Raw genomic sequence first — 28000 nt, 5'->3', positions numbered from 1 at the left:
AATTCCAATTGGAAAACATTACAATTTATTGTCAATACATCACAACTCAAGGCGGGTAATCAATATGAATAAATATTTCGTATAATACTGAGACAAACTCAGATGCTCATGGGTATATAAGTTGATAAAAGATCGCAGATTGCTAATAAATTCAGGTTCTAAGTATACGCTTCAGAAGCGTCTCATCCGAACTCGTTCCTCGTTACACTCGTCAATTCCTGTAAGAATGCAAGCACCAAATTAGATCCAATTCGAACAAATATCATTAACAACTCACGATGATACCCGGATCCCGTCGGGCTCTCCTCGTCATCCCTTAGTACGGAGTTTCCACTGATTTTCCGAGGGCTGTCGGCGTATCGCCACGTAGCGCTCGGATCACTGTAGTATTTATCGGCCGTGCTGCTCTTCCTTCCATTCAACAGGTCCCGATCGAAGTTCCACTCCTTGCCGCGCGTAATTTTGCTGATGTTGGCCAGCAGGAATTCCTTGTCCTTGGCTTCCATGCAGAGCATCTCCTTGAGTAGTTTGACCTTCGCAATTTGGGCCTTGGATTTTGCCCGAAGGTAGTACGTAACGACTCCCATGGTCAGCAATAGCCCACCGATGATGGCGGGTTTGGTGACGTAGGAAAATATCTTCCAGAAGATATGTTCTTCTTGCAGTTTGAGAATTCCCTCCATGAACAGCTGGTACATATATGTGTTTCCGCGGAAAGGTCCACATTCCTCGCTGACGGGAATCTGGGTGATGATGTAACCGTGGGTGATGATTACCCCAAAAAGGGATACGAAAACCAAGACCAGGAATAGGGTTTGAGTTTGACTAGATCGCCATAGTTTGCTCTGGGGTTTGCAGAAGTAGATCAGACTAAGTTTCTTGATGTAGAATGTGAGGAAAAGCTTTGCGGCCACAACGATGCAGAGCATAGGGGAAAAGAGAAGACCAAACCAAAGCAGAGTTTGATTGTAGACCAGACCGAGACTGTTGTTGGTGATGCAGAACTCGGGTAAGGAGATAGAGCGGTTGTAGTAACGATTCATCGCGTAGCGAGATGCCTGAAGGCAGGCAAGGAATATGACGGAGACTACGAAGTCGATTACAATCAGGCGGTAGATTTCTTGGCCCACAGAAGTTTCCCAACAATGGTCGTAGGTTTTGTTCAGCCAGTAGAACATAAGGACTCCGACGATACAGAGTTGGAGGAGAAAGTTGCGCATCAGGTTGATGTTCAGGGCGGTCGATGGCCGTCGATATTCTTCCAATCTGGAACGAACAAAAAAAAAACGTTATGAACGTTGAAGAACTTTATCCCGGAGCTTATACTTGCCTTGAGATGAATCGGAAGACATACTGGAAGAATAGCATTGTAACATTCGTCGTAATCGAAACATACAGCGCCGACCAGGTTGTGAAGTGCTCCGTCTGTCCAAATTGTTGCAGCAGCATCCAGGTTCCAAAAGCGATCGAACCGATCATGGCCAACACGACCAAATGCGCTGTGCAATGGAGTGCGGTACTGCGTAATCGGCTCCACCTTCCAACGGGTCCATCCGGTCGGTTGATCACCGAGAGGTACTCCCGAAGTTCCTGGTAGATGCTGGCATGCTTCAAGTGCGCTGCCTTCTCGTTCGCTATCCCAAAATCCCACGAACAGAATATCTTGTGCGTTAGGACGTTGTGGACAGCTCCACTGGTTTCGATAAAACTGATCCGATAAGATCGAGCCATACTGAGCGACACGATTACAAACGTGGACAGGTACATTATGATCACGGTGAGGAAATACGCATGCGGTAGACTGTACTCCGAGGTTCCCGGAAGCAACGTGAACGATACGTTGCTGTAGAAGCCGTAGAATAGGATCGATTCGGTGAAGTATCCCTGAAAGTGGTTCAAAATCAGTATCTACCAATTGCAGGTTATTGAATAATTTTTCATGCACTGACCGTTGATTAAGTCCTCGAAAGCTTTTGAATCGAGAAACGACTCTTAGATTAGTTCTACAAGATCTTCACTATATCGATTGACTTACCTCTCCAGTGAACAAATCCGTAAAACTGAGATCTCCTCGCGAGTTCCGCATAGCCTTAATCGTCGAATTTTTCTCGGCGTTAGCATGTCCAAGTCTTCGCTCCATTCCGGAGTACAAGATCTGCGGGAAGCCCACGAACCAAAATACGAAAATCACCACGACCAAATTCAGAACCAGCAGCCACCGGAGGAACTTGAAGTAGGCGCTTATCCTGTTCCCGAAGTGACCCTCCACCTCCTTCATACTGCCGTAGAACAGCTCGAAGTTCGTTAGTGAGGTTTTTACCAGTTTGGCAAACTGGCTGGCGTACATTTTGCCACTGTAGCGGCACTTCCGTAGCAGACTGATCGGTTTCGAGCGGCTCACCGAACGACGCGTAACCGTCCGGGTCAGATTGGCACGAATCTGACGCTTGATCGACAGGGTCTGGGCCATCGATTTGATGGCTTCGATGCGGAGCTGCTCCGACAGGGGGTTGTCCTCCATGAGCTGTTCGCGTTGCTCCAGCTCCTGGGTGATTTGCTCCACGTCCGACGCCGTGGATGTGATGAGATCGCCATCGATGGAGAGGGCTGCAAATGGGGAATAGAGAGATGTTAGACATTTGAAGGATATCAGTCCTTTACTATATTGTAATAAAAGATTCGTAGAGTTGAATTAGTTGCCGTTTGAATATCTCAGAACTTAAACTGATTACGTTATCGCAGGAAGTCTAGATGTACAGCCCCTGATAAGGAATAACAGGAAAAATACATATCTTCTGTTTCTGCCAATTCGGATACACGGCTACGAACGTTAAATTTACTTAGATTACAGGAGGGAATGAAGGATGACCTTGAAGAAGAAGCAGGGTTCAAAGACACCACCAACAGCTTTTCTTCAATTCGAAGAGTTGATATTGAAGCATTAGGATTTGCCTAAATCAGCCGAAAAAGTTCTGCAGGAAAACCTTGTGTACACATTAGATCTGTGCACTTTTTAAGATACACTTGTCACATCAAATTCTGAACTTATTAACTAAACCAAGTATGCTGTCTAAAAATGAATAAAATTTGGTATCAAATGTATCAAATCGATTTTCTAAGTTTTAGACATTTCCACCAAAATGCCATCCAAACCACAAAATTACTTTGAAAATGGTTCGGAAAACCACTAGCTTTTTTCTCAGACTATCACTTTGTCGAAGGGACTACCATGTACGCACCTAACTTTGTGCAGCTCCAAACTTTGCGCATTTTTAACAAACATGAAAAAATTATAATTAATCAATTATTTTTTCAACTATTCTGTTTCAGCAACATGTTCGTTTGGTCCTATAACACTTCCCCGAATACCATTACCCCGAAAACCATCACCCCGAAAACCAGTACCCCGAAAACCATTACCCCGAATGCAACGTTACCCCGAATGACACATTACCCCGAAAACCATTACCCCGAAAACCATTACCCCGAAAACCATTACCCCGAAAACCAGTTCCCCGAATGCGACACTTCCCCGAAAGTCAGTTATGCACATCAAGAAATTCTTCAAAGACGCTCGCGAATTTGAGCCTAAAATTCCATCTCTCTCGTTCTATGTACGACAAGCGAGGTTTTTCTGGCAGTGTTAAAATAATTGTCGGCGTAATAACTACTAATATTTCTATCTGTAATTTTTTATTCTTTCAATCATCGGCTGTTCTTTCGAGGTTGTATAATGCCAGAGTGTACGTAATGATTTTCCCTTCTTTGAGTTATAGAACAGCCGAGTTGTACTGTTTTAGTTAAATTTTGAGCGATAGCCGCCAAAAAAGTCGACTGGCACAATTGTCTTGAGCGAAATTCAAAGTTGACAGTGACTTCAGACGGGCGACCTTGAAAATAAGCTCCTGCATTACTTGTCAGTATTACATCTTGTAGGTATTACAACTTCCAACAAGAGAATTGTCCTTCTTTTAATTATCGACTATTCTTTCAAAAGTTGCGCTTGTATAGTGACTATCGGCATCATAATTTTTAACGTTTTCATCAATGATTTTTTCTTCTTTTATCATCGGCTGTTCTTTAGCGATGCATTTATAAATAGTTGTCAGTATAATAGTCTAGTGCCATTCCAGAATAAGTTGATCATCAATTGATATAACGCATTTGAAAGAGGGCGGTAGAGGTCTCTGACATTAACAAGTGAAAACAAATTCAGTACCAGCATTATCAGCAGTTCGAAAAATGTAACAATGAATCTGTGAACACAGCCATCCTCACAAAATTAAATTAATAAATCTTTGATAACAAATTGTATTTCCTTAGCGGCTTCCAGGCTAGTACCGTTATCTAATATCATTGAGTAAAGTATATTTTGAAGTAGGGAACACTTCGTCATATAGAGGAGGAGTTTTCTACTTCCGAATCTTTAGATTCTTTTTGTCATATACATTAGCGACAATTTGATAGACAATGACCTCCAACGAACAAGAGAAGACGTGCTTAACCTAAACTAATTATTAAAAAAATGTATGGTGTTGATTTATCGAATCTTCATTTTGAATTTTTCGGGGCAAGAAAATTCGGGGAAATGGTATTCGGGGTAACGGACTATTCGGGGTAATGGATTTCGGGGTATTGGTTTTCGGGGTACTTGACCATTCGGGGTATTGACTTTCGGGGTGATGGTTTTCGGGGTAATGGTATTCGGGGAAGTGTTATAGGATCTGTTCGTTTATGTGAAATAAGTATTTGACATACATTTGTTTACTAAGAAACCCTTGTTAATGTTAGTAAATAACCAAAAAACCTTATCGCCACACGTATAAACCTCAACTTTTACACCGTCTTAGCACAAGCGCTAAGGAGTGGCTCTGCCAAAAATCAACATACAATGTGTCGAATTTTTATTTGAAAAAAGCGATGCGCAATTTTAGGACCCATTTTTTACATGAGGGTCTTAATTTTTGCGCATCTGCTGTATTTTGAGTTTTTTAATTTTTCTTTATTCATCATTTCAACCATTCCCACCCAGGTTATAAATGTATAAACAAGCCAATTTTTTATAAAATTGTTGCTGAACAAAAATTTACAAAAGGAAAACTACTATTATTTTGAGCGATTTCAACTGGTGCTTAAGTTTTTAGCCGGTAGTGTGAAAATTTTCAAATCTTGTGATAATAAAATTGAGTATATTTGTAGTTCACTGCCAAAATTTCATGCCGATTGCTCATAAGGAAACAAAGTTACAGCATGCCAAAGTTGAGCATTTTGTATGAAAATCGGCTTTCACTACTATTATTCTGAACACAACTGTACAACAGAGAAGGTTTTTTTAAAAAGCTTCCAAATTGTGCGAAATCGAATTGTTCACAACCATTAGCAGTGAATACGAACGTTGAATTCTGGTAGTTATTCAAAGAGATGGTATAAAATAAGGAAAACGAGAAACAGAAACAACAAAAAAATAAAAAAGGTTAGGAATTTAAAAAAAAACAAGAGAATAAATTATATAAAGCAACGTACGAAAACAAATAAGCATAAACTACGGCTGTAAACTATATTGTTCAGATTGTAATCTTTTGAATATATAACAAAACAATGGAGAACAGAGCAAATCACTATTCGTGGCCACTCTATGTTTGGGGCGGATGAACAAATTAAATTGAAATTCACGGAAAAACTTCTGATGAAACTCATACTAGTTGTACCCCTTTAGTACTTAATACAAAACCAGTAAAAAAGCAACATTATTTGGAGCAAACGAGCATTTTAAGGCATGCGCAAAGTTTGGCTCTTCATGCGCAAAGTTAGGAACAATTAAGATTATGTGCGCAATGTTAGGCACAAGATATTGTATCACCTTTTGTATTTTTTAATTTTTATATGAATTATTTTTATTCTTTTTAAATCATGCGTTCTACTGAAGGGTTAAAAGTCTATCGTTGCCAGAAGTTTGTATAAAAAAATATATATTTTAGCCTTATTTGAAGCAAAAATAGGATGATAATTTCTTAACTGCGCAAAGTTTGGTGCGTACACGGTAGGATGTTTTAACTGCTTTTTCATTATGCTTTCAACGTAACAATGCTACATGCGATGTGCACTTTTGCTACCTCTGGCATATATGACCTCTGTGATATTAGTTGTAAGTTGTGATTGTAACGAGTAGTATCCCCCACCGAGCAGGAGCACTGCCTCTCGGTGGTGGGCAAAAAAATAGTAGAAGTCAAGAAACGTTCGTTATTCTTCTGCCCCTCCGGGACCAAAAAGAAACACAACATAGGGCCTGGTCAACCCTGGACGAAACATTGGCCATATAAATTCTAATAAAAATCTTATTGTTTTTTGTATCTGATGCTACTATTTATTTCATCTGTGTGTTTCGAACACATCCTTCATGCATAGTTTTTATGTAAGAATCGTTTTTTGTTATGTGTATTGCACATCATCTGCCACTGCTCATTTCTCATCGCTGAATCGTTTTTTTTTTTTTTTTTTTTTTTTAATTTCTTTATTAGTATCATTCCAAACATTACATTCATTTCTTATATCTAGGTGTTCTGTGTTATTTGACAACACTATCATCCTAATTTGGTAAAACAAATTTAAGATTTAATTAACATTTTGTTAACAACATATTACATTTCATTTGCCGTAGCAGTTCAGTTTATTTTACAGGTCAGATGATTTCACCTGCTTATAAGAGAAAAAAAAAGTTTTTAATATACTTAACCTAACTTAACCTAAACATATAACGCATTAATCGTGGCAATAGAAGATTGTAACGATTTTTGCCTGAAATTATTAATTATTTTATTTGACATTTGTTCCAATGTTTCAACATTGGATATTCTATGTAACTCATTGGTACTATACCAGGGAGGAAGCCTCAGAATCATTTTCAAAATTTTATTTTGAATTCTCTGCAGAGCTTTCTTCCTGGTATTACAACAGCTAGTCCATATTGGTACAGCATACAACATGGCTGGCCTGAAAATTTGTTTGAATATCAACAGCTTGTTCTTAAGACAAAGTTTTGATTTTCTATTAATAAGGGGATAGAGACATTTTATATATTTATTACATTTGGCTTGAATGCCCTCAATGTGATTTTTGAAAGTTAAATTCTTATCTAGCATGAGCCCTAGATACTTAACTTCATCTGACCAATTTATTGGAACCCCTCTCATCGTGACAACATGTCTACTTGAAGGTTTCAAATAAAGAGCTTTTGGTTTATGTGGGAATATTATTAGTTGAGTTTTGGAAGCATTAGGAGAAATCTTCCATTTTTGCAAGTATGAAGAAAAAATATCCAAACTTTTTTGCAATCGACTACAGATGACACGCAGGCTTCGTCCTTTGGCGGAGAGGCCTGTGTCATCCGCAAATAAAGATTTTTGACATCCCTGAGGTAGCTCAGGTAAGTCAGATGTGAAAATATTGTATAATATTGGTCCCAAAATGCTGCCTTGAGGAACACCAGCTCTTACAGGAAGTCTTTCAGATCTGGAGTTCTGATAATTAACCTGAAGTGTACGATTAGACAGATAACTTTGAATTATTCTAACAATGTATGTTGGAAAATTAAAGTTTTTCAATTTTACAATCAAACCTTCATGCCAAACACTGTCGAATGCTTTTTCTATGTCTAGAAGAGCAAGACCAGTAGAATAGCCTTCAGATTTGTTGGAACGGATCAAATTTGTTACACGTAAAAGTTGATGAGTGGTCGAATGTCCATGTCGGAATCCGAACTGTTCATTGGCAAAGATTGAATTTTCGTTGATGTGGGCCATCATTCTGTTCAAAATAACCTTTTCAAAAAGTTTACTGATGGAGGAAAGCAAACTGATTGGACGATAGCTAGAAGCTTCTGCAGGATTTTTGTCTGGTTTTAAAATTGGAATAACCTTAGCATTTTTCCATTTGTCAGGAAAATATGCTAATTGAAAACATTTGTTAAATATATCAACTAAAAATGATAAGCTACTTTCTGGAAGTTTCTTGATGAGGATGTAGAAAATTCCATCATCGCCAGGAGCTTTCATGTTTTTGAATTTTTTAATAATAGTTCTCACTTCTTCCAAATCAGTCTCCCAGGCATTTTCGAAAACGTTCTCTTGATTGAGAATATTTTCGAACTCCTGAGTAACTTCATTTTCAATTGGACTAGTAAGTCCTAAATTAAAATTGTGCGCACTTTCAAACTGCATAGCAAGTTTTTGAGCTTTTTCGCAATTAGTTAGTAATAATTTGTTTTCCTCTTTCAATGCCGGTATTGGCTTCTGAGGTTTTTTTAAGATTTTCGATAATTTCCAAAAGGGCTTAGAGCCAGGGTCCAATTGAGAAATTTTATTTTCAAATTTTTTGTTTCTTAATTGAGCAAAACGTTTCTTGATTTCTTTCTGCAAATCCTGCCATATAATTTTCATAGCAGGATCGCGAGTGCGTTGAAATTGCCTTCTCCTCACGTTTTTAAGACGGATCAAGAGTTTAAGATCATCGTCTATAATCACGGATTCAAATTTTACTTCACATTTTGGAATTGCAATGCTCCGGGCTTCAACAATGGAATTTGTTAAAGTTTCAAGAGCATTGTCAATATCAAGTTTAGTTTCTAAAGAAATGTTAACATCAAGATTGGAGTCAACATACGTTTCATATATATTCCAGTCGGCTCGTAAATAATTGAAAGTGGAGCTGATAGGATTGAGAATCGCTTCTTGGGATATTTGAAATGTAACATGGACATGATCAGAATCAAAATCAGCATGAGTAATCAGTTGGCTACAAAGATGACTAGAGTCGGTTAAGACCAAATCAATCGTAGATGGATTTCTAGAAGAGGAAAAACATGTGGGGCTATCAGGGTATTGAATTGAGAAATATCCTGAAGAGCACTCATCAAATAAAATTCTGCCGTTGGAATTACTTTGAGAATTATTCCATGACCGATGTTTGGCATTAAAGTCACCAATGACAAAAAATTTTGACTTATTGCGAGTCAATTTACGCAAGTCAGTTTGGAGCAAATTAATTTGCTGCCCAGAGCATTGAAAAGGCAAATAGGCAGCTATGAAAGTATATTTACCAAACTGTGTTTCAACAGAAACACCTAAAGTTTCAAAAACTTTAGTTTCAAATGATGAAAACAGTTGATGTTTTATACGCCTATGAATGATGATTGCAACTCCCCCACATGCCCCATCAAGTCGATCATTACGATAAACAAAAAAGTTAGGATCTCTTTTAAGTTTAGATCCAGGTTTTAAATACGTTTCGGTAATAACTGCTATATGCACGTTATTAACCGTAAGAAAATTAAACAGCTCGTCCTCTTCACCATTCAGAGAACGAGCATTCCAATTTAAAATATTTAAATTATTATTTGGATCCATTAGAAAAACGTTATCCAATAACAATTTGATTTGTAAATTTTACACCTACTTGGACTGCTTCAGTCATAGTGGTGGCTTTGAACATTGCATCAATCATTAGATTCAATTGTTCAGTTAGAAAATTAAAATCAGAGGCAGACATGTCATGTGATTTCCCATTGGAATTTCCGGTAGACGAAGAAGCGGAGTTACCTGTGGCGGTAGGGTTTTTTCCATTTGATTTGAAACAAGTAGAATGGGTACCCATGGATCGAACAGGGGAGGAGGTAGAATTTCCTGCTACGATATCGGCAAAGGATTTACCGTGGGTAGATACATTCGAAATAGAAAGATTCGAACGGCTACCCGACGGATTAAAATTAGTTTGTGAATGAGCATGATTATGATCTTCCTGATGGGTATGATTCATGATCAAGCGATCGTTAACTGAAAAATGAGCATTGTTCGATACTCTTCCAGGCAAATTCCGGAAACGACCGTTATCGTAACGGATATTATCTTTCATCTGCCTGGCGCGAGCCTCAATGACCTTTTTGCGTGAAGGACAATTCCAAAAATTGGACTTATGGTTAGCCCCGCAATTACAACATATGAATTTGGTGGTATCTTCCTTCACTGGACAGACGTCTTTGGCGTGAGAAGAACCTCCGCAAATCATGCATTTAGCATCCATGCGACAATTTTTTGTACCATGACCCCACTTTTGGCACCGACGGCACTGAGTGGGGTTCTGGTAATTTCCTCCAGGTTTCTGGAAATGTTCCCATGTCACACGGACATCAAACAAAAGTTTTGCTTTTTCTAAAGCTTTAATATTATTTAGTTCTTTTTTGTTAAAGTGAACTAAATAATATTCTTGAGAAAGCCCTTTCCGAACAATGCCAGATTGGGTTCTCTTTTTCATAATGATTACTTGGACTGGGGAAAATCCAAGTAAATCATTTATTCCATTTTTGATCTCTTCAGGTGATTTATAGTCACTTGAGAGACCTTTCAAGACAACTTTGAATAAACGTTCAGTTTTGTCGTCATAAGTACAAACATCTTCAAGATGTTTGAGAAGAAGCTCACGATCTTTAAGAGTTTCCGGCAAAACGCGACAGTCTCCTTTCTTTGCGATTTGGAAGGAAACCTTGATTCCCCTAATGGAGTTCAAGATCTCCTGCCTAAATCCCCCAAATTCGGAACAACTGACCACGATAGGCGGCACTCTTTGCTTCCTCACTTGAATCAAAGAGCCTGGGCTAGAGGCTGCTTCGATTTGGTGTTCGGAAAATTTGTCTAGAGCATCGAACTGATTGCTCATTTCGATACAATTATTCATTTCACCCTTGGAAGAAAGTTCGCATTCCGGGGAAGCGTCCTTTCTTCCATTCTTGCCACGTGTAGTGACAGTTTTAAAACCCACTTTTTTGGAAGGAAGTAGTGAATTCAGAGATTCACCCTTCCTTTTGTTTGTTGTTGATACCATGTTTAATTAATAAACGAAAGAAGACGTGACCTTCGAAAGGTTTTTTCCCAAGACGGTGTCCAAGTAGGATTACCACCGCTAGCTTTCGCCAACGGGTCCAACGAAAAATCGAAGGCACGGGTCCAAACAAGGATCGTAAAGGGATCAACTTGATCTCGGTTCTTCTGACGTTACGTTACTGCAACGAAGCCTGTTTCTCAGATTGGTGATCTTATATGCACTTTCACAGTCATTAACTGAGAGCTTTCGTTGTCATTTGACCAATTTTTCATGTGTATATCGTGTGGCATGTACGAAGATACTCTATGTCCTGGGAACTTCCCAGTGGGAAGTCTAGAAAATTTCCAATCTGAGAAGATCCACGACCTTCAGCTTGATCTTACAAAACAGCTGCTCGTTTACCGATTTGACTATGTAGCTCCCTTGATCTAGGTTTTTTGTTCTGAATAGCTCAGAGTTTCATGATGTTCATTGTTCAAAACCTTAGGCTGCATGAACTCGACTCATACAATGAGTTGAGAGGTACTTGCAGGAGTACAGCCTCTGACAGATCGTTTCGAGGAGTTAACACTCAGGTTCCTCATCCTTTATGAGGTTCTCAATCCATTGGTTATTGAAAACTTCGAAAAGCTGCTCGAACATAATCCTCAGACTCGTTTCATGAGTGTGCACTACTGGTACATGACGCTGGAGGTCAACCCATCTTCGGTTAACAACAAACGTGGTAACTTCCTAGACTTCGACTGTTCCTCTGAAGTTTTCGATCTATCCATGAAGCAAGATATCCATGGAATACCAGATCATTTACGTTCAAAATTTATCCCTCCCATGTCTGCAAGTAAATTCGGGCATATCAGCGAGGACCGACAGTTCTTCACAGATGGATCAAAAACGTATGATATCACTGGTTTCGGTGTTTACAACACTTATCATAGCGCCTCCTTTATGCTTCAATAGCCATGTTCTGCATATGTTGCTGAACTAGCAGCTATACATTACACCTTAGAGTCATCAGTTCTCTTCCACCCGAGCACTTCTTCATTTTTACCGACAGTCTAAGCTCTCTGGAGGCTGTTCGGTCAATGAAACCGGTAAAGCACTCAGCGTACTTCCTAAATGGAATACGCCAAGCATTGAGTGCTTTGTCAAATCGCTCGTACACTATTACCCTGGCTTGGGTCTCTTCTCATTGCTCCATTCCGGGCAATGAGATAGCGGACTCACTGGCTAAGGTAGGCGCCAAAGAAGGTGATGTTTACGAGCGTCAAATCGCCTTCGATGATTTTTTTTACATTGACCCTTCAGGAGACCTTGATCAGCTGGCAACAGAAATGGAGAGACAAAGAAATGGGTAGATGGCTGCATTCCATATTTCCACAGGTGTCGACAAAACCATGGCTCAAGGGGTTGAACATGAGTCGCGATTTCATTCGTGTCATGTGTCGACTTATGTCCAATCACTATTCGTTGAAAGCGCATACATACCGTATTAGACTCTCGGAAAGCTATCTCTGTGAATCTCTGTGTTTGCGACGAGGCTTACCAGGATATCGAACATGTCGTATGGGGATGCGTTGAGTGGCATCAGATCTGAATTGAATGAAATACTCCGGGTCCGAGGAGAACAACAGAAAACTGTTAGGGAAGTGTTGGCGGGCCTTGACTTAGAATCAGGGCTGTGCATTTTCGAAAGCATTTTGTGAAACACGAAGGCTTGGTTGTGTCGTCTCGATGGTGACGAAGAACTGCGTCGCTTCGTTCTTTGTTCCACACTCATTCGTTTCGTTGCCCGATTGAACGCAACGAACAAGAAAAGGTGAAATGAAAGAGTAAGGATTTCGTTTCATTTGGTTTCATTGAAATCCATCAAAATGTTTAAAATTGAATTTTACCTATTTTTCGCAATAGTAATGTATGTAACATGTTAAGTAATAAATTAAGATAGAGAATCTATGCGGGCTACCACGTCGTTCATTTGAATTAATCAGCTCCTAAATTTAGAGACTACCGATTGAAAGACCAGCTCGCTGCGGTGAGGCTCTGATTTATGACGCGCGATGCACAAGCAGCAAGAAAGGAAGGCTGTGAAGAAAGGAAAGGTTTGTCGGATTGAAACGAAACGGTAGAGTTTCAATTGAAAGGCTAGCTTGAGTCAGTCAGTTGGGGACTGAAAATGCTTTCAATGAAATGAAAATGTACGGCCCTGCTTAGAATATATGAATCTGATCTACATGTTTTTGAAACGTATCGATGTTCGAGTTTGATGATCGTGCATTCGCTGTCTTTCGTTTTCCCCTCCAGTTTGTCCTCTTCTTGTCGTTGTCTCTCGTTAAATATTTCTGTTTAGTTTCATTACAGTTCTGGACAACCTGTTCCATCAAGCTTCATCAACTTATAAGACTAAATAGCTTAAGTAGCATTCTAAGAAAACGTCAAAACTCAAAAAAATCCTTTCCTTTCCTATTGTATAAATGTAGTCCCTAATCTCGAATCAACCGCGAGTACTTCGGTTCCCAAAACTAACATAGTTTTAAGGTAGGTAATTACAAATTCGAAAATGTAAAAACAAAAGAAATGATTTCGGCTCTGTTGTGCCCTATGGCGCCCGAACCTACCAAATAAACGAGATATTTAAAAAAAATATTCAAAACTTCTGGAAAAATTCTCTTAATATCCAATGCTTTGAGAATTGTTGCATCACAATCCATCTATGCACTTTTCGGGAACACTTGCAGATAAACAGAGTGACTTTCGTTACTGTCTTTCTTGTCCAGCAAATAGAATTCTGTATATCATTTGGCACCATTCACACATGACATCGATCCCGCGAGCTTATCAAGCGTCACTTTACTACTCAGTTTTATTTAGAAGGACCAACTGCACCGCTTACTACAGGATAATTGGAGGTTCCGTTGTTGGTAAGATGTTCTTTGGTGGATGGTTCTACGATTCTTGGTGAACAGGTTTGTCCTTTTCATGATGAAGATTGTAGTAATTTCAGATCAATTTGCTCGAGAGCCAGCTTTTTCCAGGTCTGCTTTTCAAACGACGTTTCCTGAACCGATTATTTGATTAATATGCTTTAGTTTTGAGTGTTCAATAGATGTATGATCTCGCATCATATCCAAAATATCCTATTGTGTAAACATCAGTTTAACATCAGTTGTGATGACACTCATTCACTCCGATGATACTATTTATGCATAATTGCGCAAACTAGTACTGAAATACAAGAATCGAGTCATTCCGTCTATTATTTCAATATACCTTTAACACTCTTGTAAACTTGACGATACTTTACAAATTGCAGAGCTCCAGTATTTCCAATACCTGAATGGAATCGAATTATTTGACTCATCGGTCCAAGTTTCCACCGTATCTCAAACAAGCACTTGACTATCACTCTGTTCTCACATTCCTTATCTTCGGTAAAAAGAAAACATTGATTGCACTTCCTCTTCAAAGACAAAACCAAACTGCCTTCTTACTGCTCCAATCAAAATCTCATCGCATCGATCATGTGTTCGCTCATATTTTTTCGCAACTTGTCTTTTCACACGCATCGCTAAAATACCATCTGAAAATAGAATAAATGCCCTCGTCGCCACGTTCCAAATTAAAAACGTCAACAAACCTCCGCGCTCTTTCCTTGAACCCCACTGCTTCACCTCTATCTGTAGCATTGACCTTCCTTCTGTTGGTCCTTTGTCAATCCCCCTCCCAGCTCGATTGATAACAACCTGGATACTCACTTTTTTGCAACCGCGACGGCATGAACCGGATCGTCTTGTTGTACATGCTGCGTTTGTTGTTCTTAATGCTCTTGCCAAAGTTCGCGGACCATCGTCGGAAGCTCTGCCGAAATAAAAAAAAAAATCAAAATCAACGAACAGCTCCTTCTATCTGAACCGCTTTCTAGAATGGGACTCACGTCGACTGCCACTCGGCTCGCCGTCTTGCTGTAATCGCTTGTCGCACCACTTGTCTCAAACTGACTCGCTTCCTCCCCGTCTTCCTCTAGTTCCCGTATCTCGTCGTCATCCGCGTCCTCCTCGCCATCGCCGTCGTCATCGTTTTCAATGCTCTGATTTTGTTTACCACCACCGTCATCATCGACGGCATAGTACAGTTCCCTTCGGCGGCGATAGGCCGCGTCTTCCCTGAGCAGAAAGTTGCTATCACTCGTACACTGGAAGTCGCTGGACGAGGAAGACGGCGAACACTTGTTGGCCTCGGTGAACATTGGCTGATCTAGGGCTCCGCCACCTCCGCATAGTTGCGACTCGGACCCAGCCACCTCGATGTTGAACACGTCACTCACGGTTCTGCGGTGCTGGTGTTGGTGGCGTGCCATTTTCCCGGAATTCGACCTTTTCTCAGTAGAGCATGTTTTCTCGGGCGTAGGGGGCGTAGGAAACTATTTTTCCGAACAAAAACGCAAATAAATTTGTGGCACTAATTACACTTGAATTGATTCGTCAGAAACGGGAAGTGAAACTGAGGGTGTGTTGTTCTTATGGAATGTTTTGACTGACAATTCCAGTTCACAGGCAGTGAACATCACTGGAGAAGAGGCAGTGCTGCCAAACGGGTTGAGAGACAAACTGTATTCGTTTTATGGATCAACTGAAGCTTATTACAATAATCTTCAGCTCAAATTTCGTTAGAATAAGAACACATAAAAATTACAAAATTGTTTATCATACTTTTATTACAACTATCTTTTGAATAAAATACCGGCATCACTTCCGAGGCGAACGAGAATCAAAACAAACGGACTAAAAAGGAGACTGTGAGCATCACAATGGAGGGCAAAGAGCGAATGACGCCCAGGTAGATTCAATCTTCACTGACCGAGGGGTACTGGTGAATGAAATTTGCATCAATCCTGGTTGGTGTCTGTGCTAAATGGTTAGAAACTCGTGGGAAGAGTTTTCATTCCTTAGAATTTCTCATATTTCAAAATTTTGTGTCACGTCAATAGAAATATTGTCGCACCGCCACCAAACCGGATCGCGCCAGTGAGACTCGCGACGCGCCTCAACTCGCGCGATTTTGAAATCAGTTTTTTAGTGTGGCGCTGCATTCTTACGATTTTTATGAACACAGCGCACTATTCACATATTAGCTGCGACGCACGGGGCCCGAGAAAACAATAATTATAAATAAATGTTGGTCTTGATTTCTACCGGATACACAATATAAGTAGTAGAACGCTAGTGGCGCTGTTATCACAAAACAGAATTATTTTTTTAATACTTACTATTGCAGGTATTGATTGTTTGTTCAGTGCCATGTTGTACAGAATGTTTTATTTTGGGTAAAAATAATTGATTTGACACTTATAGACCCGGTACCCAAGCTGTCAGAGCGTGGCAAACTAGATGTTGGTCACACGAACAGTCGCGACATTAGCATTCTATGGCTAATGCTTCTACTGTCATGTCTTAAGCTGAGCTCATACAATGATGCATATTGATTGATTAGATGCAATACCATGCCCACACAGTTACGGATCACTTTGGCGTTCAACATCGGATAACTCGCTCAAAACATAAACGTTGACGTAAAATATATTTTTCCCATGTCATACTATTTGTCTTCTACCATTTGTGATGTTATGCACAACATTCAACCGGTAAATAACGGTGTTTTTGACAAATGTTCAGTTGGTACCACACAGCTATCATTATATGGTCGTTTTCTGTAAGAAGCGCCGTCAGCATTCATAAGCTTCCACAGGTGGTAAAATTCAAATGTTATAGTATAAAACATGCTCGTGCTCTTCGATTTAGTATGAATCCATTTTTGGAAAACATTTTTCTTGATTGTTGTTTCTAAATACCAAATATTAGCACTTCTAACTAGTGATTTATAATATGGACCAGGAAATGATTGTTTACCACGGTTATGGATCACTTCCAAAGAATGTAGATTTCTGCGATTTTAAGCATTGAATTCGACCTTTTCAGACAATAGCACTAAGGATAAAACTCATAAAACATCAAGGTTTGTAAATTTCATTTTTTACCAGACAAAAATGGGTGGAAAACTTGGTGTGGAGCGAAAACAGTTCTTGTCTCCAGCTCTAACACTGCTATTTTTTGCAGTAATATGTGACGCATTGTTAACTTTCGCCATAACATGCAATACAGATGCATTGAATTGAAAATCTCTTAATTTTGTGCACTGATCCGTAATATATCACAATTTGATCCATAATATGAAAATTGATCCATAATATGGTTTTCAGAAACCGACACAATTTTTAATTTTTATGCAATCCTATGTAAATATTACACTCAAAATAGTTGACTAACCAATGTTCCAATTTGAAACGATTCAATTTGTGTTTTTAAATTACAGTTTTAAGTTTTCCATGTTGTTATATTGAACTTTATAGGTTGGACTCCACACTATTTGATCCATAACTGTGGGGTCATGGTGTATGATATCATGTGCGCATCGTACCTTCGTGCTGTGCTACACGCAAAAAATTGTACGGTAAAAACTACCATTTTATGGGTAGTATCCACTTCGTAAGTACTGTGCAAAAGGATAGGACAAGTAATGGCCAAGAAATACTTCAGCTGTCCAAATTACTTGAGCTGTATCCAGTTGACAAGTAGAGCTGATTTCGTAACATTAGTAACGCCTGCCGTACAAATCAAATGGAGCTGTCACTATTCCGTACGGAAAAATGTGCCGCTCAATTATTCCGCAAGTAAAAGTGACACTTCGCTCATTCTTGATAAGCTGTCAAAATTACTTTGGTAATTAGCAACAAATTGTACTTGACCGCTCTACTTAGGATACTTAGGGGTTAACTTAAGCGCTCGCATCGGCAATTTTCAGCAGACCAGAAATTCGCTTGATTTTACCATGTCTGTAGTCGAAATCAAATTTTTATTTTTCTAACTGAACAATTGAATCTAATGATTGATGCAATGTTCAAAGCCACCACTATAGAGTGTCTATTTCCCGGCCATCTTGCTTGTCCCGGGATCCGGGATAAAAATTGATGTTTTTGTCGAAATGGAAGAAAAACAATGTTTTCTAGCGCATAACGCACATAACAAGTGCGATTAGAAGTGCGGGATTGCGAATAAAAATGCGGGATTACATCGGATCGATTTGGTGTCTTATCTGTACTTATTCAGTACGAGATGACGAATAAGTGCGACAGAAGATACCAGACCGATCCAATGTTATCCCATATTTCTATTTGCTATTTCGCATTTATAGGGGGGTCCAGTTAGCAATGCAATTTATAATACTGATACAATTTAAAGAGAAAATAACTTGTGCCAAAAAAAAAATAATTATAACATATTGGATTAATTTTATTTCGATTAAATAAATATTAATCCAGCTTTTTCCGCTTGGCTGCCATAAAATTTTGAATCACCCCTATTTGACTTATGCTGCGTACACCATAATTTATTATGGCAGCATCACAGCAAGCTGGACCTGACTGGAAAATTTACGAAAACATAGAAAATGTCAACTTATTTTAGCGTTCGATAGTTTGTTCAATTTGTATTTAATTTATCGAATGATTTCTAACAAAATAATCTTTATTTCAGAGGAATCAAGGTTTCGGAACAACTCAGCTCTATTTAAGCGAAATGACATGAGTTCCAAATGGATGTTCAAAGCTTCGGCCGTCTGTAGTGGTGGACATTTAGACCCCTACTGGTGATCTAAATCGTGACCTTAGGCTCAAAGAGGATTACGTCTGACGAAAATTATAATAACTAAAGTATACTTTTCACTTTTGTTGGGTGCTCGATAAGATAGACGTGTCCAATAATGTATATTGGAATTTACTTTACTAGATGTAGGTACGTGATTTTCATATGAAAGCTACACAATTGACGTGCCGGACTAGAATACATCGAGTCATAGACTGACTTCAAATTCCACAACTGAGCTTGAAGAATAGACATGTATTTTTGAAGGCACCTAAAAATGAAAATCATTATTAAAACGAACAAAACGAGAAACCGATCGGTGAAAAAATTTGACATTTGAATCAACAATCCTAGATAACAGCCTACTAAGACACAGCTATACAATCGGTAGGCAAGATATATCAAATATTAACAACCTGAGAGAGACTCGCGAAGAGGAAAAATATCAACGTCATACGCAACCCAGATTCCGCTGTCACGAAACGTCAAATGCAGACCACCGTTTTTATGGCTGAAAAAGTGAAAAGTATTGTATTCAAAATAAACTATTATTAAAAAGCTCAGTCAGCGGAGCAGTTTTACCAAAGACGCTAATAAATCCAAACATAAGACTAGTTATTTATAATGTCTGCTACGTTTCCCGGCATGAAATTACACTCAAAATGCCGTTTAAGCTTCGGTGTGATGCAAACGCAATTGTTTTTTGCTGAGATGGTCACGTGGAAGCTTGAACGGCTTGCGCAAGATTGATGTACACACTGAGTGGAATAAGAAAAAAACTCAGCAATCGCAGAAAAAGAAGACCGACTCCGCGAGTCTCGTCTCAGTAAACAACCCCTCATTGTTTTATAGCGATCGTAAAAAGCTGGATAAATCAAAGCACCTTGACTAATAACGGGTATACTTGGGATTTGTTAAACATTTCATTTATAAATCTTCGAAAAGTAAACATGGTGTTTGAAGAGCAAATGTACTGTAGGGGATTATGCCAAATTTGTATAACTGAAAATGATCGACTAGGGTTCAGGTGTACTTTCCGATTGGCTAACTCGGCCAATACACTGAAAACAGCATTGCGGTAAAAATTACCATGTTGATAGTTTAAAATAAATGCACAGCACCACTTCTTTTGTGCAGACTACCCACTGCATTCATTTCAATCAAAGATTGTCGTCTTTTTTACCATGCTGGCGAAGTAAGAGGTAAGTAGTGAAAATTACCATGTTCCATGGTTATGTTGAAAACCAAGAAAAGTTAATCTTTCAACCATCTCTTGCATTCAAAGCAACGACAATCATGTAGTAAATTTCACTATTAGACGTGGTAACGATAAATAGAATTCGAAGTGTAATCTTCAACCATTAATTGCATTTAAAATAAAGAATGCCGAGTAGTTAATATATCTACACGCTCAAAAAAGCGTTCTGAAAAACGTGAACTGTCAAAAATACACCGTGAACTACCATGATTGGTCTCGTATACATGATCTAGTTCACGGTGTTTTTATGTTGTTGACGAGTTCACGCCTGCTGTTCACGGATACGATAATGGATTTTTTTCTATGTAGCTGCTTGTATTATTGGATATTATTAATTCATCAAGGTCCACGCATAATGCATTTAGATTTATCGGTATTCCAATCTAAATGCAAATGCGCATACCTTGAATAGAGTCAATTTATATTTGCAAGATATTATTTTTTATTTAGTTCGATAATTTTCACTTAAAAATACCTTATAATTATTTAGATCGAAGAATTCGTCGTTGAATTTTGGAAGCAAAACAAAAGTAGGGACGATATGCATGACAGCTTCTGTAAACTCTTCCGCTTTCCCGTGGCATCGATTATAAAGAAATCCGGGTGGAGGTTCTCATTGCTCGATACGTTGGTCAAAGTACACTCCTGTAAATGAGTTAGCTTATAAGAAAATAAATTATGCTGTGATATAAAATAGAAGCAATTACAGCAGGTTTGGTTGGTATTTCTCTGCTATACATTGCGCGACTCGAGTCTTGGCAGCTCTGGATTTTGGTATGAGGAACTCTAGATTCTCAGCCCGGGCTAAAAATATAAATGAGTATTACTTTATATCCAACTCAAATTTAGATCATACGCACCATTTCGCAGGTCTGTATTGTTTGATTTAATTAATACATTTTGAAGCAAACCACACAAATAAGCAAGGTCCAGGCTTGACTGGTGCACAAAAAAATGGCGTCATAATGAAAGTGAGCTCGAAACGTAAGTGAGCGCTGGTGAGAATTACATTCTTTTAATTCTTATTCCTACCATGGGCATGGTAAAATCGAGAACACTTTCCGTTATTCATTACTAAACGGGTAGTCAGTTTTACTTGAGAAAGAATGATTTTCGACTATAACAACATAGTTGAAAATACACAGTATTGTGGTATTGCAACATGGTAATTTCAATAACATTGTTTTTATAATTGAAACAAATTCATTCAAATTAACAATAATTGAAATTAGTTGCGTTAACAACAATGGTATGGTTTAAGCACAGAGAAACAGACGTAACACTTAGAACAAATTGCGATCAAAATCATAGTCGCGAAAACATATACGCCCAATGCTAAAAACACTGTAGTTGGCCGATGGACCAACAGGTGGCGGTAGTGTGTAAACGTCAAACACGAACAAAAACGACGCGAGCGCTGCGGGTGGTCGATTGACCACCTACCAGATATTCGAATCGATCGTTAAAAAGTTGGTCGATGGACAGCGATGAGAGTGTGACGTCTGTTTGTCTGTGGTTTAAGTTACTACAGCATTAGTTTCAGTGTAGGCTTGAAAAAAAAAACTAATGTTGTAGAGAAAAGCAAAAAGGAACTATGTAGCTAGACTAATATAAATATTTGTTACATAGTTGATTATTTGATTTTTTTATGAACATAATTTCCTATTTATTCTCTATCGATGATGCTTTTCTATTTTATCAAAAAATAAAGCCTTGATCTTAAAAAAAATCATTGTTTTGCATACAAATTTAGTGATTTTTATGAAACTTTAAGTTCATGTCGGGTTTCCCGGGATTCCCGGGACGTTACAGCTTATATCCCGGGAAACGGGAAATCCTGAAATCTCTTAAATCCCGGGATATTTTGTCCCGGGATGGACACTCTACACCACTATGGTTGAAGCAGTCCAAGTTGGTGTAAAATTTACTAATCAAATTGTTATTGGATTACGTTTTTCTAATGGATTCAATAAATAATAATTTAAATATTTTAAATTGGAATGCTTGTTCTTTGAATGGTAAAAAGGACGAGCTGTTTAATTTTCTTACAGCTAATAATGAGCATATAGCAGTTATTACTGAAACATATTTAAAACCAGGATCCAAACTAAAAAAAGATTCTAACTTTTTTGCTTATCGTAACGATCGACTTGATGGGACATGTAGGGGAGTTGAAATCATCATTCATAGGCGTATAAAACATCAACTGTTTTCGACATTTGAAACTAAAGTTTTTGAAACTTTAGGTTTTTCTGTTGCAACATAGCTTGGTAAATATACCTTCATAACTGTCTGTTTGCCTTTTCAATGTTTTGGACAGCTAGTTAATTTGCTCCAAACTGACTTGCGAAAAGTGACTCGCAATAAGTCATTTTTTTTTTGTAATTGGTTACTTTAATGCCAAACATCGGTCATGGAATAATTCTCAAAGTAATTCCAACGGCAGAATTTTATTTGATGAGTGCTCTTCAGGATATTTCTCAATTCAATACCCTGATAGCCCTACATGTTTTTCCTCTTCGAGAAATCCATCTACGACCGACTCCGACTCTAGTAATCTTTGTAGCCAACTGATTACTCATGCTGATTTTGATTCTGATCATGTTCTGATCATTGATGTTAACATAACTTTACAAACAAAACTTGATATTGACAATGCTCTTGATACTTTAACAAATTCCATTGTTGAAGCCAGGAGCATTGCAATTCCAAAATGTGAAGTAAAATTTGAATCTATGATTATAGATGATGAACTTGAACTCTTGATCCGTCTCAAAAACGTGAGGAGAAGGCAATTTCAACGCACTCGCGATCCTGCTATGAAAATTATATGGCAGGATTTGCAGAAAGAAATCAAGAAACGTTTTGCTCAATTAAGAAACAAAAATTTTGAAAATAAGATTTCTCAGTTGGTCCCTGGCTCTAGGCCCTTTTGGAAACTATCTAAAATTTTGAAAAAACCTCAGATGCCAATACCGGCATTGAAAGAGGAAAACAAATTATCACTAACTAATTGTGAAAAAACTCAAAAACTTGCTATGCAGTTTGAAAGCGCGCACAATTTTAATTTAGGACTTACTAGTCCAATTTAAAATCAAGTTACTCAGGACTTCGAAAATATTCTTAGTCAAGAGAACGTTTTCGAAAATGCCTGGGAGACTGATTTGGAAGAAGTGAGAACTATTATTAAAAAATTCAAAAATATGAAAGCTCCTGGCGATGATGGCGATGATCCTCATCAAGAAACTTCCAGAAAGTAGCTTATCATTTTTAGTTGATATATTTAACAAATGTTTTCAATTAGCATATTTTCCTGACAAATGGAAAAATGCTAAGGTTGTTCCAATTTTAAAACCAGACAAAAATCCGGCAGAAGCTTCTAGCTATCGTCCAATCAGTTTGCTTTCCTCCATCAGTAAACTTTTTGAAAAGGTTATTTTGAACAGAATGATGGCCCACATCAACGAAAATTCAATTTTTGCCAATGAACAGTTCGGATTCCGCCATGGACATTCGACCACTCATCAACTTTTACGTGTAACAAATTTGATCCGTTCCAACAAATCTGAAGGCTACTCTACTGATCTTGCTCTTCTAGGCATAGAAAAAGCATTCGACAGTGTTTGGCATAAAGGTTTGATCGTAAAATTAAAAAACTTTAATTTTCCAACATACATTGTTAGAATAATTCAAAGTTATCTGTATCTGTAGTTATCGTACACTTCAGGTTAATTATCAGAACTCCAGATCTGAAAGACTTCCTGTAAGAGCTGGTGTTCCTCAAGACAGCATTTTGGGACCAATATTATACAATATATTCACATCTGACTTACTTGAGTTACCTCAGGGATGTCAAAAATCCTTGTTTGCGGATGACACAGGCCTCTCCGCCAAAGGACGAAGTCCGCGTGTCATCTCTAGTAGATTGTAAAAAATGTTGGATATTTTTTCTTCATACTTGCAAAAATGGAAGATTTCTCTTAATGCTTCCAAAACTCAGCTAAGAACTAAGAACCAATCTAGCTATGATAATATACATTGATTGGTACTCTACCTTCTGATAACAACATGCCATCCCCGCAAGCTTGATTTCATTTACCTGTTGCAGGATTCGAAAGTTTGCGCTGCTGATTAGCCACGCTTTTATTGCGCTGGTCGGTATTTGCCGATCATTATCTTCAATTGAGGGAACACTTGAGTGTTTCGCGAAAAAGCCGATTGCTCACCTGGTTGCTGCCGGTGCTGCTACAGGTGTTTATTTGATTGATTGTTGGAATATTTACGGGATTAAGGTTTAAGCGTGAAGATCTGGTTTGTATTTGTAATGGCTTCTTGATATTCTTTTTCATTTTATCTGAAACTTGGACATTTAAAAAATGCACCAGGTAAAACTTTTGGGAAACGAAATAAATAACTATGTTTCCTACATTTGATTGATTCTACAAATGTTCAGTTTTGATACCTCAAATTTCCTTTAAAGTGGCATTTATTTTGTATCTTATCACCTGTGCCAAGTTATAAGTTATAAGTTCGTCATTGTAAAGTGCTGGTTTTGGTAAGAAAAAAAAAATAGGTAAAAAGTTGAAGTCCGTACGAGGACGCTAAGGTGTCCCCCAACGACCCTAAAGGTATTAGGTGTAGATGACCCTCGTTCGCCAAATCGAGCTCGCTGCTTTAGTGTACGCAACATGAGTACGAAAAGCCACTAGTAACAAATTGTTAATCAGCATAGAATTATAGGTAAAACAATATTTTATACAGTGGATTAAAACGATTGAATTTTGTGTAGTAATGCAAAGAGAAAATCGACGAAGAGAAATCGATCACTGCAGATACGCCTGTATGATACTCAACGCGAGATATCTTCGTAACACTGCACGCTGACACAAAATTCAGAACTACAAATGGATCGTTCAAATATTACGTAACGCAACAGGGGGGGGGGGGGGGGGGTAGTGAGTCTTTCGTAGTGTTACGGTCCAAACAAAAAATTTTAATTTTTCATACAAAAGCTGTTACGTGGGTGAGGGAGGGGGTCTAATTTTGAGTTACGTAATCACCCATCACCCAATGAGTCAAAATGTATACTTAAACTAGAGGTCCCGGCAAAATTTGTCTTGATATCAAGTAGGCTGTTCAAAATCGCCATGAATTGTGGGTTTCAGGGTAATACAGATAACTTTTACCAAACTCCTAACGACCCATTCGGCCTTACAACCTATCAGAACTATCAACCATTTTCGGCCTAATGACCACCTAGGCCTAACAACATTTTCACCCTAACGACTTTCTGCCTAACGGCATTGAGCCCAACGGGATAGAACCCTCCATTTCCCAGACTTCACGAAACGATTTTTCTACGTTTATACAGATGCACCATCAAATAGATAAGTTTCATTACTATAGAAAATGGAGCTAATATTTTGAAATTTCGAATTTCTAGGAGACGTTTTTCTGAAACCATCAAACAACACTTGGTCCAGTCTGTCCAATTACCGATCATTTAAAGAAATGTAGAACTTCGCTAAGGATACCAGAGTTCAATTCGAGTTTGCGGTAGAAATTTATCTAAGAAATTCTGTAGGATTTTCTTTTCTGAAATATCAACATTATTTCTGTAGAAATTCTTTCAATGTCTGCAGCGATTACTGCAGATTTTTATTCATCGATGCTTTTTCTAAGAATTACTGGAATATTCTTTGAAACTTTTTTAAAACAATTTTATTTCTAGAATTATTCTTAGGATTTCTCTCAATTTACTTTTAGGAATCACTTTATGGATTATCCCTGGACTTTTTCTAAGAATATCTCTATTAATTCATCCCTTAATTCTGGTAGAATATTTCTCAATGGTTCCTTTTTTTTCATGTGGTTATTTTCGATCGAATTTTTTGGATATCCTTGAATGTTTTTTTTTATCGAGAAACGTTCAAGATTTTGTTTGCTGAGTTCCTGAAATAATCTTTAGATAAATGGTGGGTGTAATTTCTGGAGGAATTTAAAACGAAATTTCACGAGGAATTTCTTGAAAATAAATCTAATAAATATCATCAAGATATCAATGGTGGGTTTCTATGATAAATAATTCGGAGAATCAAAGAAAATTTTCTTGTGAATACCTCTAAGAAGATATTTATGAAATTTCGTAATTCTTCATAATACCTTGAAAAACTTGCAGAGGACTTTGCTATACAAGACTAGAAAGGAGTTTTTGGAGGAATACCTGGAAGAAATAATTGGTTTCCTTGCAAGATTTTAGCAGAAGTCTTCTGTAGAAATTTTAGAAAAATCTTTAGAGTTTGAGAAAAAGATGAACGTTTCCTTAAAGAATTAGTGATATCCTTTTTTTTATTATATATTCTTATACCGTCGTATACTTGCTATAGCAATTCTTACTATTGAGATTGATCCAAACCGTTAACTGATACCATAACCCAGTCAAGAAATTCAGCTTTTCCATGATTTTCAAGAAAAAGGATGTTAAATGGTCTCCCTTGAGTCATGTTTAATACAAAAAAGTTATTTAAGGGAGGGGAAGGGAAAGGGAGGGAAAGGGGGGTCTGTAGCCTTGAGGTTACGCTTTCGCTTCATAAGCGGAAGGTCATGGGTTCGATTCCCAGCCCCTCCACAAAAAACCCGTACAGCCACCAAAACACGCCTCACGGAGGACCGTGCTTTGGGGAGCACATCCATCCTCCGTCAGTATCAGATGGTGACTGAGACAAACTGACCCTCTGCGCAGGCAGCTAGCCTCACTACACGCTAAGCCTGCTCAACGCAGCGCATGTGTAAAAACTACACAGAATGTGGAAACCAATGCAGGGCTCTCTGGCTGAGTGAAAATTCTGTGTAAGTCGCACTCATGCTGTGTGTAGCCGATGTGTTGGCCTTCGGCTGTGCGGGTATCGATGGAAATGGAACTGTCAATCTCTCCCGCGCGGCAGCAAACAGTATGCCGTTGGTAAGATGTGGAGTTTTCTGGGATTTATTCAGGCGAAAAGCCGGAAGATGGTCGCAAATGTGGAAGTTTTTTCCACATTTGCTTCCGCTTCGGCTATTCTAATCTAATCTAATCTAATCTAAGCGCTTGCACAGCCAATATTGAAAAGCATCCTGGAGATACCCTAAATTTATTCAGGTATTTTCTTGTCAGTATTAATATTTGCAGAATATCAACGATATGATACAAATATTAAAATGGCCAGGCCCACTGTGCAGACTTTGGGGTTGAAGAAAATTGAAAAAATCGTGACGATCAGGTTATTCACGCATGAATAAACTGATAGACGTAAAATTTTCAATTTTAAGAAGGAAGAAACGGGGACAACCGTACCAACCGTTTCGATTCAGGGTTATAGGTAAAATCGTTGGAAGTGGCGTTGCTAAGAAAGTTAATGCACACCTCATTGTTGTTCTCCTGGGATGGGACATAGGTATTTCTTCCTTAAGTCCTGGCTCTAGAGCCTTGGTTAAAGCGCCTTTGCTCGCTCTCTGAAACGAGATGAAAAATAATGTTGCTCCTTTCTCCTACAGAAACCGAAACCGTAACCAATATTCAAAAACATTTGTGCAATATAATAAACATAATTTCAAAAATAATTGTACAAAAGGTTTCTGTACAAATAAATAGAAACTACAAGAATATGAAAACATGGTTCAACCTACCAAAAGTGAGACCATGTATGCAATTTGAATAAAAATGATAAAACTGAGTATTAAAAACGATCTCACCAGATTTCAGTTGAACACCCACGTTTGATGGTTTCGTATTCAATGATCATAGATCCCGCTTTTCCCCCAATCAATGTAAGTTACGCTTGAAGCAATCGACGGGAGATGTTTTTCATTTCTGGGGGCCTTGGGTTATTGACGAATTCCTTCTGCTGTTCATGTAACCGGTGCCAAGACTGATTGTTGGTTTATCTAAAAGCCAAGATCACTTCCTCCGCCTGAACTCGGGCTCACAAATTGACGAAAGTCCGATATTTTCGGAAACAGCAGCAACACTTGAAACACGGAAACGACAACACATCCATAGTGTTCCAGTATTTCCCACCGATCGTTGTTTTCTGTTTTTTCTTTGCGCAACAACGAATGTTCCAAATTATCGTAGGTCACGATAAAATGCACTTATTATGAGATAAAAGAATCTCAGCTTTACTCGAATCAGCCATTT

At 38.3% G+C, this 28000-nt stretch overlaps 1 protein-coding gene across 1 annotated transcript; it reads right to left on the bottom strand.

Annotated features, from left to right (window-relative positions):
- Positions 1-2: 2 nt before the first annotated feature.
- Positions 3-15417, bottom strand: LOC5572115 (transmembrane channel-like protein 5). Its single transcript, XM_021839460.1, has 6 exons — positions 14804-15417; positions 14625-14727; positions 2036-2607; positions 1331-1884; positions 278-1266; positions 3-218 (listed from the first exon to the last, which is right to left on the bottom strand). Exons 1-6 carry the CDS (start codon positions 15224-15226, stop codon positions 172-174), a joined length of 2688 nt encoding a protein of 895 aa, XP_021695152.1. The 5' UTR covers positions 15227-15417; the 3' UTR covers positions 3-171.
- Positions 15418-28000: the final 12583 nt, after the last annotated feature.

This window comes from Aedes aegypti, chromosome 1 (assembly GCF_002204515.2).
Source record: "Aedes aegypti strain LVP_AGWG chromosome 1, AaegL5.0 Primary Assembly, whole genome shotgun sequence".
Classification (NCBI taxonomy): Eukaryota; Metazoa; Arthropoda; class Insecta; order Diptera; family Culicidae; genus Aedes; species Aedes aegypti.
Note: the sequence above shows the minus strand (reverse complement) of the source record. Positions and strands in the feature narration are given on the sequence as shown.

What these genes read in the sequence shown, in the direction of transcription:
- LOC5572115 (XM_021839460.1), bottom strand. Translation starts at nt 15,226, where the DNA reads ATGGCACGCCACCAACACCAGCACCGCAGAACCGTGAGTGACGTGTTC. An exon ending in GTCTTCCGATTCATCTCAAG is followed by an intron (nt 1,267 to 1,330) that starts GCAAGTATAAGC and finishes TGTTCGTTCCAG; the next exon opens with ATTGGAAGAATATCGACGGC. An exon ending in GACGGGATCCGGGTATCATC is followed by an intron (nt 219 to 277) that starts GTGAGTTGTTAA and finishes GCATTCTTACAG; the next exon opens with GAATTGACGAGTGTAACGAG.